Genomic DNA, 10,516 nt, shown 5'->3' on the forward strand with positions numbered 1-10,516 from the left:
ATTTTTGCTTATTAGTATGGTTGAACTGGATCATCAAAGGTCAGAAGCAAAGACATTGGTTAATAGAATGGGATTAAATACATAAAGGATATTTGTGTTTAACATTTAATTATTGCAGGTTTGCGTCCTATTCTGAGGTGCATTATTTTTATTCATTTTGAGGAATACTGAATCTGTGTTTTTTTTTGTGAGTGAGATGAATTAATGCATATTCATTTATTTTAGAACTACAGTAACATCTGATTTATCTCAACATGACGACAGGAGAGCTGTCAATCAATAAATTGGAAAAAAAAGTAACTTGCGTTACTTATTTGAAAAAGTAACTCGGATATTCTCTTGTAAATTAAAAAGTAATGCATTACTTTACTAGTTACTTGAAAAAAAGTAATCTGATTATGTAACTCGCGTTACTTGTAATGTGTTACCCCCAACACTGTTAATAAGTGTTAAATTATGAGCAATTTAAAACGAGACGACCTAGGATTTCTTTAAATGGGTTCTAAAATGGGTTAACTATTTAAAGTGTGAAAAGTCCATTTGTAGTTCCATCGTCCAACTGGTAAGCTTAAAATAAGCGTTTCTTACTTGAAAATTAATGTTTTGTTAAAAAGTTGCATAATTTTAGCAAACAATACTTTAAATCATTTAAATTACCTTTGAATGCAGTCGTGTAATTGCATTGTTGGATGCAATTCTTAGCAGACTTGATACTGTAGGACTGTTTATAAAAAAGATAACACACACATTGAAGGTGTGATTTGTAAGCTCACATAGGCCTATACAAGAAAGTAAACATTCTTTTCGTGTCATTATCAATAAAACTGTTAAAAATGATTCATTCGGATACTATCAGAATATGATATTAGAATGTGAATACTGATACTACAACTAAAATCACAGTTGGTCATCTGGTCCAGGCAAGATGTCAAAAGGTCCAGCAGTGGGTATTGATTTGGGCACCACCTACTCCTGTGTGGGAATCTTCCAGCATGGTAAGGTGGAGATCATCGCCAATGACCAGGGGAACAGAACAACCCCCAGCTATGTCGCTTTCACAGACACCGAAAGACTGATCGGAGATGCAGCCAAGAACCAAGTAGCCATGAACCCCAACAACACAGTGTTTGGTAAGGCAGCTCATATTTGTTCTTGGGGAAAATAATGAAAGATTGACATTAACACTTGTTTATGATACTGTTCGCCATTAGATGGCAGTGTAGTTCATTTAATTGTAATACTAAAAGTCAAGTGAGACGTACTGTACATACTGTAAAGTCTTTGTTAGCAGCAACCAACTGCAGTTTTTTAAAGCAATGCTTCTTTTTGTTGTCATTTTGTTTTTGCATGCATCTTATTGGTTCAACAGATGCCAAGCGCTTGATTGGTCGACGCTTTGATGACCCTGTGGTTCAGTCTGACATGAAGTACTGGCCCTTTAAGGTAATCAATGATGGTAGTAAGCCCAAGATGGAAGTGGAGTACAAAGGAGAGATAAAGTCCTTCTTCCCTGAAGAGGTGTCCTCTATGGTCCTCACTAAGATGAAGGAGATCTCTGAGGCTTACCTGGGCAAGGTGAATAAAACTATGCAAAAGCACTGTATATAAGCACTTTTAAATCTTTGAAATTTATTTTTAGGACCCTTTCAGGCCCGTTTGTTTTACATAAGACGTGCATTCAAGCATACAGGAAATAGACCGCATATCTTCCTTTAGATCACATAGTCATTAATAGATAGAATACTGGAAATACTGAAATTGTGTACTCTGTTTATTAAGTAACATCCTTTGTTTTGAAACTATATAAATAAATAATGTTGTAGTGCAAACAAATACGGACGCGAGAACCCGCGTGCGTCAGACCGGAGTTCTCGAGCAAGACATATATATATATATATATATATATATATAGACCGCCGTATTTGTTTGCACTACAACATTTAAAGCCTTTTCTCTGAACTTTGAAAAATGCAAACTGAGGAGAGTTGTGCATAATTTATAATGGATATAAAGCCTTTATCACATAGTGTGGTAGTCGAACACTTGCCAAACCAAAACAGAGAAACACACGTACTGTGGTGAACACTAACATTTCTCTGGAGCACAAGTTCAAAGTTCTGCAAACACAGCTTCACACATCTTATCTTTTAGTGATGCCTGCAGTAAAATGTGGTTTTTAAAATTCACCATAGATTAATATCTGATTCTGTAACACACGTTTCCTGTTCAAAAATATCTAATACAGACTGAAGTTTGTTTTGTGCATGTTATGTGTAGAATTATACCTCCACTTTGTACTAGAGATATTTGGAGATAACAACGGTTACAGGAAGTATGTGAACTTGATTGCAATCGTTAGTGTCAGCAAGACTCTTTTTGTTTAACTGTACTGCTTCCAAACTTGCATAATTTAAAAGAAATGTTCCTGAAAGCATGTATTGTTTCTTCATGAGCAAAATTATCTTTGAACAAAGAACAGTAATCATAATTAATGCAAAGACTCTTTCATTGATAATCACAAAAAACACTCCACTAAAAACTTGTTTGAACACTTTATATGCGCTAAACCAGATCATGCTAATGATGATTTGATCTTGTTGTTTCAGCCAGTGTCAAATGCAGTCATTACAGTGCCTGCTTACTTTAATGACTCTCAGCGCCAAGCCACCAAGGACGCTGGAACCATTGCTGGCCTTAACGTCCTCCGCATTATCAACGAGCCAACGGCCGCTGCCATCGCATATGGATTGGACAAAAAGGTTTAGCGATATCCTAAGCTATATTTTACCAAGTTCAGTGGTTTATATAGGAATGGTTAAATATATGAGGTTGGTTAACATGCTAAACTGGCTTGTAATGATGGTTCAATTAAGTTGCATCTAGTTTTTGTTGTCCAGCATCTCAGATTAACTTTCAGCATAGTAAGGTTTAAAGGGTTAAACTGCTGCTTTATGGTCACAATTCACTACAGGTTGGTGCGGAGCGCAATGTCCTCATCTTCGATTTGGGTGGCGGCACCTTTGACGTGTCCATTCTGACAATTGAGGATGGCATTTTTGAAGTCAAGGCTACTGCCGGTGACACCCATCTGGGTGGTGAAGACTTCGACAACCGAATGGTCAACCACTTCATTGCGGAGTTCAAACGCAAGTTCAAGAAAGACATCACTGGCAATAAACGTGCAGTCCGTCGCCTGCGGACAGCATGTGAGCGCGCCAAGCGCACCCTTTCCTCCAGTACGCAGGCCAGCATTGAGATCGACTCGCTGTATGAAGGTGCCGACTTCTACACTTCCATCACCAGAGCACGTTTTGAGGAGCTTAATGCTGACCTTTTCCGTGGTACACTGGAGCCGGTGGAAAAGTCTCTGCGGGATGCCAAGATGGACAAGGCGCAGATCCATGACATTGTGCTGGTTGGTGGCTCCACTCGCATTCCCAAAATCCAAAAGCTGCTTCAGGACTTCTTTAATGGTCGGGATCTTAACAAAAGCATCAACCCCGATGAAGCAGTAGCTTATGGAGCAGGTAAGAGGTTTAATTTCCACTCTACGTGTATTAGTAATTGCTTTTGCTTTATGACATACTAATCTTTCCTCAAATTTCACCAGCTGTCCAGGCAGCCATCTTAGCAGGTGATAAATCGGAGAACGTCCAAGACCTTTTGCTGCTGGATGTCACTCCTCTCTCTCTGGGCATTGAGACAGCTGGTGGTGTCATGACTGTGTTAATTAAGAGGAACACCACCATTCCCACCAAGCAAACCCAGACTTTCACCACCTACTCGGACAACCAGCCTGGTGTACTGATCCAGGTAAATGAAAGTTGTTGTTGTAGACACATACTTTCCTGGTCTTCTTCCCCTGCTTCTCAGACCAGCTTGAATTTCCATTTCTAAGCTGGGTTGGTGCACATCTAGCTGGTGGACCATAATAGTCATGTTGTTCACCAGCAAAAAATAATGAATGAATGGAACTGCTTGACCAAGAAAGGCTTGTTGAAGGTCTGCAAGGAAAGCTTGTTAAGCCTGGTAGGGGCACCAAAAAACCAGTGTCCAAAACACCACATATGCTGGTAACGACCAATGCTGGACTATTCAGGAATGTCTTTGAAACAACTGAGATGTTGATAGAAATTCACCCAGAAACTCTTAAGGTGTTTCAGCTAATTGGAGGCTGATTTAATGATGCCGTTTTTCTTACCCTTAGGTATATGAGGGAGAGAGAGCAATGACGAAGGATAACAACCTTCTTGGCAAATTTGAGTTGACTGGCATCCCTCCTGCTCCTCGTGGTGTGCCACAAATTGAAGTTACATTCGACATTGATGCCAATGGCATTCTCAATGTGTCCGCAGTGGACAAAAGCACTGGCAAAGAGAACAAGATCACTATCACCAATGACAAAGGTAAAATAACTTGCCCTGACTTTGAATAAAGAGTTGACTTTATACTTATCGACTTGATTCTGAAGATCAAAAATGGTCTCTGTTTTTCACAGTGAGTTTCTCACTAATCTTTACTTTTAGGTCGTTTGAGCAAGGAAGAAATTGAACGTATGGTACAGGAAGCTGACCAATACAGATCAGAGGACGAAGCCCAGAAGGAGAAGGTCACTGCCAAGAACACTTTGGAGTCGCTGGCCTTTAACATGAAGAGCACTGTGGAGGATGACAAGCTGAATGACAAGATCAGTGCGGAGGACAAAAAAACTATTATTGACAAATGCAATGAGGTCATAGCCTGGTTGGACAGAAACCAGGTAGGTAACAACCGTAAACTGCATTTACTTGCATGCAAATCTACAGGTTACACTTGTTTATGGAATTAAGACTATCCCTTTCAGGTATGGTTATGTCACTGAAGGAATTGTATTTAATATTCTTACCTTGAGGTAGTCAAACCAGATTATGTAGCCATGCAGAGTGTTTCACCCAAAAACAAAGAGATCATTAAGCCAGTGTTTTCCAACCCTGTTCCTGGAGGCACACCAACAGTACACATGTGGCATGTCTGTTTTATCGTACCCATCTATTTCTGGTCTTGGAGTCTCTACTAATGAGCTGAGTTAAATCAGGTGTGTTGAATTAGGAAAAGTTGGAAAATACTGTTGGTATGCCTCCAGGAAAAGGGATGGCAAACACTGGATTAAGCAATGAGCCACCTCAAAGAACAAAGAGCATCTTCCAAGACAGTTCTTCTTATGTCTTGTGCCACAGACTGCAGAAAAGGATGAGTATGAGCACCAACAGAAGGAGCTGGAAAAAGTGTGCAACCCCATCATCACCAAGCTCTATCAGGGAGCTGGTGGCATGCCAGGTGGAATGCCGGGTGGAATGCCTGGGGGCTTTCCTGGAGGGGCAGGAAGTGGTTCCTCCTCTGGCCCTACCATTGAGGAAGTGGACTAAACTTGACACTAGAACATTTATGCTCACATATAGACAGAAACCAATGCAAAATTTGATTTACGTCAACTTGCTGAATTTCAAACAGGCTTCTTATCAACTCACATTGGTCAGATGTGCCAGATGAGACCAACTTGTGCTTTTGACCAAAGCAATATGGCACTTACGAAACCGCATTAGCATATGAACTTAGCATCCTGTTTCCAGATCTGTAATTCTATCAGTAAGCTATTATTTAATGGTTACAAGGTTAGTCATGCTATAATTACAACAGAATACCTAGCTGAGGTGAGGCCTTGTAACTTGTTCAGTTAGCTGTTATACTCATTATTCATTATTGATTATTCAGTGTTTCTTGTATGACTCAAATAAAAATAAAGCATAGTATTTACTCAATATCTTGACTCATGTTTTCTCATGTCTCATTTCATGCTAGAAGGAATGTAAAGGTCTGTTAGAAATTTTCAGAACATTTCAGAACAGCCTGCTTTATATGCAACACTCTAATATCTGCAGTTGAATGCATTCATGGAGAAAGAAAGGTAGTTAGAAAGAAAAAGAGTTTGTTTTCACAGAAAGGTAGGTGATATCCCTTTTGTTTTTGTTTTTGGCTGACCCACCTATTACAGTCTGGCACGTGAGGAAAAGAATAATGGAATTTTTTTATTGTTTTACTCATATGACAAATACAAACATTCCTGAGCTCCTCCTAACTGCACGGAAGCACCTGTATGAATTGCGAAATTTAACAGATGCTAGAGAGAATATAAAGCATGGAGAGAGACCTAATGGGAACAACAACAACACATTAGGTGCTTGTGTACAACATGATCTGGATCATTAGCTTCTTGGCTTTGGTGGCTTCCACTCTGGGTGAGTTTTTTTTTTTTTGAGTTAAATATTATCCGTGTGTGTGTGTGTGTGTGTGTGTGTGTGTGTTTTATTGTATATGTTATTGTGATACTTTTCTCATTTGTTTCTTTATGAACTATGGTAATAGGATGTGGGGTGCGTCAAATGGTGCGTCACCCAGCAGGTGAAATTGCCAAAAGATCTATAAGTGCTGCTGGAGTTCTATCAAGTGTTAGGGATCTGCCAAATGTACCAAATGTAGTTGGGGGAGGTCCTGCAGGTATTATTCATGGAAACGAGGCACACTCTTGGCCCTGGCAGGTCTCTATCCAGGTAGTGTTATAAGTTTAAAGACACAATATTTGTTTATACTAGTGGTGGTGGGCCTCATTCTCTGCATAACGATGAACTCATGAAATGCTTTATATTTGATCCAGACATCCAGAGGTCAGCAATTCTGTGGTGGTACCCTGATCAGCAAAAACTGGATCCTCACTGCTGCCCACTGTTCAGTTCAGTAAGAACTATCTATCATCTATCTATCTATCTATCTATCTATCTATCTATCTATCTATCCACTTCATCCAGGTATTTAAGGTTTTAGACTTTTCTTTCTAGGCCTGGAAATGACTATGTGGTCCTTGGACAGTATGACCGTGGTTCCAATAATGAAGATATTCAAGTCAAGAAAATTTCCAAGGTATCATCTTCAATGATATTATTGCATTAAAACAGAAGTTTTAAACTTTTAAATTACACTATTCCAAAGTTTGGGGTCGATTTGGGGAAGTTTTTTTTTTTCATGTTTTTGACATTAAGTCGCTTCAAAGCTACATTTATTTAATCAAATAAAAACAGTAATTTTGTGAAATATTATTTCAATTTAAAATAAATGTAATATATTTTAAAGTCTAAATGATTCCTGTGATGGCAAAGATGACTTTTCAGCAGCCATTACTCCAGTCTTCAGTGTTACATGATCCTTGATCCATGATCATAACATTTTTTATTATCAGTGTTGAAAAATAATTGTGCTGCTTAATATTTTTTTTCTGGAAACTGATGCATTCCACTGTTCAGTTCAGTAAGAACTATCTATCATCTATCTATCTATCTATCTATCTATCTATCTATCCACTTCATCCAGGTATTTAAGGTTTTAGACTTTTCTTTCTAGGCCTGGAAATGACTATGTGGTCCTTGGACAGTATGACCGTGGTTCCAATAATGAAGATATTCAAGTCAAGAAAATTTCCAAGGTATCATCTTCAATGATATTATTGCATTAAAACAGAAGTTTTAAACTTTTAAATTACACTATTCCAAAGTTTGGGGTCGATTTGGGGAAGTTTTTTTTTTTCATGTTTTTGACATTAAGTCGCTTCAAAGCTACATTTATTTAATCAAATAAAAACAGTAATTTTGTGAAATATTATTTCAATTTAAAATAAATGTAATATATTTTAAAGTCTAAATGATTCCTGTGATGGCAAAGATGACTTTTCAGCAGCCATTACTCCAGTCTTCAGTGTTACATGATCCTTGATCCATGATCATAACATTTTTTATTATCAGTGTTGAAAAATAATTGTGCTGCTTAATATTTTTTTTCTGGAAACTGATGCATTTTTTCAGAATTCATTGATGAATAGAACATTCGAAATAACAGCATTATTCAAAACAAAAACCTTTTGTAACAGTATAATTGTCTTTACTGTCACTTTTGGTCAATTCAAAAGTCAAAAGTGAAAGTATTTGAATAAATTAATTAATTAAAAAAAAAATCTTGCTACATTTCAAACAAAACAGTTTTTATTTCTACACTTACAGGTCATCACCCATCCTGACTACAAAAAACAGACCAAGTACAACAATGATGTTGCACTACTGAAATTGTCCAGTCCAGCACAGATGACGTCCCATATCTCTCCTATATGTCTGCCGAGCTCCTTAACCAGCATCCGCCCTGGCACTCTTTGTGTCACCACTGGCTGGGGCGCAACTGAAACTGTCTGTAAGTCTGCAATTCGTATCACCTACATACAACAGAACACTTTCAATACCTATAACTCCTGGATTTACTAGATAAACTGCTCAACCATTCAGACACTTATTGTCTCACATTATTCTTTTGCTTTTAGCAAATCCTCGAATTCTGCAGGAGGCCACTGTACCAATAGTGAGTCAAGCTCAGTGTAGGCAGTTTTGGGATAGGAACAGTATAACAGATGCCATGATCTGTGCTGGAGCCTCTGGAGCCTCATCTTGTCAGGTATAAAGATATTACACACAAGCTTTTAATCAAAAAAAAAAAATCAAACTAAATTAATTAAAATATGTGAAATAGCAGCTCAAAGACAGTATAAAAGGGTCCGAACTCACAATGTTGATCACTGATGTCTGTGTGTCCACTGCAGGGTGATTCTGGTGGTCCTCTGATGTGTGAGAGTTCAGGTGTTTGGTACCAAGTGGGTATTGTTTCCTGGGGCCACGAATTCTGCAGCACTGACCATCCAGTAGTCTACACCCGTGTCTCTTACTTTCGCCAATGGATCAATGAAATCATTAGATTCAGCTAGAGCACCAGCTTAAGTCTCATGCCTCACAGTTTTGGTTTCTTTGTGTCTGAATATTTATTCATTAGTCCAGTTATAAAACTGTGTCTTCATAACACTGTTACTGCTATGAAAATAACTCATGACATAATGCCAACAGAATTATTAAAAGCACTTTATAACTTATTTATCCACAATGTTTCATTTTAATTACCTATTGATTGTGCTGAACTTATGTATGCATACATACTTATGGCTGAATAAATATTAAATAAAGCATTGTGGGTCTTCCTGGTATGCCTTGACTGTTTGGTACAATGCACTAGCACACTCATTTGGGTTCACTGGAAGAAATCAAACTAAGTGGCATCTGCAAACAAATGGTGCTAGACCTTTCACCATTTTGGAATGACTTGAATGATTTTTAGTAGATGTATAACATCGGTTCCCTAATCTAGTGCTAGGTTTTATGTTAAAAGTACATAGTGTGTTAAATTAATTTCTCAGGATCAAATCCAACTAAAACTTGTTAAGTCTAAAAGAGCTTGTTAAGTCATGTGTGCTTATGCACTTCTGTACATTTCCAGTGCTTTTTGAAAAGCTATTCATCATATGTTTGCATTGATTGAGAAAAGGCATTATACACTTGTCTGCTTGTCTGTGTTGTCCTTGTATGTAGAGCATAATCATGGTTCCAATACAAAACCTGTGCAGATTATGTGTATTCCCATGGTGTCAGCGTTAAAGTGAGTAACACTTCGTAACCTACACATTTTCCTAGAATCCACAGTGTCAGTGGTTAAACATCTTTTCACATTGTTTTATGGTGTTAACAACCACAAAACATCCTGCACAATAAACAAAAAGCATTTAAAAATGATTTAGCATATAAGAAAGGAGAAAAGATCTTAAATCTTTTTTTTTTTTTTTTGCATTTTCTGTATTGTATCTTCTGCTGGAAATATTATATGGGTTCAACAAGAACTTCAGGTTATATATTTACAGGTGAAAGAATAACATCTCAGGTGTCTCAATGCTACACTTGAATGCATTAAGGACAAAAATGTTTCAACAAAGGTGGGAAGCCGACCTTTTTTTTCAGCTGACCCATTTGTTCTTGTCAATATTTCAACATACTTTTTGTCACATGACTGTACTAAACAAGATATGAACGTTCCTGAGCTCTGAGATCCTACCAGCTGCATGGAAGCACCTTGATGAATTCCCAGTTTTATCAGATGCTGGGTAGAATATAAAGCATGGGAGAGACCCAATGGGAACAGCAGCAGAACTTTTAAGCACTTGTCTCCACCATGCTTTGGATCATCAGTTGTTTTGCTTTGGTGGCCTCCACTCTGGGTGAGTTTTCGAAGTTTGCAATGAGGGTAGTAGGAGTCAGTGTCAATCTGAAGATAATAATTACTCTAAAACATAATTTACTGCCTTTATATGTTATTATTTTCATTATTATTATTGCTATTATTATTAAGCATACAGCTTTTAGAGCCTTATATTAATAGGAGGTTTACATGAAATATTTGTATATATATTGTATATACTGTATATATATTGTATATGTATATATGTATATATATATATATATATATATATATGTGTGTGTGTGTATGTATGCATGCATGTATAAGTATGTATATATATATATATATATATGTGTGTGTGTGTGTGTGTGTGTGTGTGTGTGTATAT

At 37.5% G+C, this 10,516-nt stretch overlaps 3 protein-coding genes across 4 annotated transcripts in view; all 3 read left to right on the forward strand.

Moving 5' to 3' along the window:
* Positions 1–5,798, forward strand: part of hsc70 (heat shock cognate 70) — a 7,853-nt gene extending 2,055 nt beyond the window's left edge. The window contains exons 2-9 of one of the 2 annotated variants that reach the window (XM_016470360.1): positions 904–1,130; positions 1,370–1,575; positions 2,607–2,759; positions 2,972–3,527; positions 3,611–3,813; positions 4,208–4,406; positions 4,527–4,759; positions 5,217–5,798. In XM_016470360.1, the coding sequence (XP_016325846.1) occupies positions 904–1,130; positions 1,370–1,575; positions 2,607–2,759; positions 2,972–3,527; positions 3,611–3,813; positions 4,208–4,406; positions 4,527–4,759; positions 5,217–5,405 (1,966 nt within the window). In that variant the 3' untranslated portion in view covers positions 5,406–5,798. The remainder of the gene's footprint in view (positions 1–903; positions 1,131–1,369; positions 1,576–2,606; positions 2,760–2,971; positions 3,528–3,610; positions 3,814–4,207; positions 4,407–4,526; positions 4,760–5,216) is intronic. The other variant, XM_016470361.1, reaches the window with a different exon arrangement.
* Positions 5,799–5,808: 10 nt separating this feature from the next.
* On the forward strand, positions 5,809–9,079 carry LOC107675866 (chymotrypsin-like protease CTRL-1). Its single transcript, XM_016470366.1, has 7 exons — positions 5,809–6,275; positions 6,403–6,587; positions 6,692–6,771; positions 6,873–6,954; positions 8,085–8,268; positions 8,396–8,526; positions 8,672–9,079. Exons 1-7 carry the CDS (start codon positions 6,230–6,232, stop codon positions 8,831–8,833), a joined length of 870 nt encoding a protein of 289 aa, XP_016325852.1. The 5' UTR covers positions 5,809–6,229; the 3' UTR covers positions 8,834–9,079.
* A 998-nt stretch (positions 9,080–10,077) lies between these two features.
* Positions 10,078–10,516, forward strand: part of LOC107675867 (chymotrypsin-like) — a 2,902-nt gene continuing 2,463 nt past the window's right edge. The window contains exon 1 of the mRNA XM_016470367.1: positions 10,078–10,168. Coding sequence (XP_016325853.1) covers positions 10,123–10,168 — 46 coding nt within the window. The 5' untranslated portion in view covers positions 10,078–10,122. The remainder of the gene's footprint in view (positions 10,169–10,516) is intronic.

The sequence above is a fragment of the Sinocyclocheilus anshuiensis genome, unplaced genomic scaffold (assembly GCF_001515605.1).
Source record: "Sinocyclocheilus anshuiensis isolate Anshui unplaced genomic scaffold, SAMN03320099.WGS_v1.1 scaffold1832, whole genome shotgun sequence".
NCBI lineage: Eukaryota > Metazoa > Chordata > Actinopteri > Cypriniformes > Cyprinidae > Sinocyclocheilus > Sinocyclocheilus anshuiensis.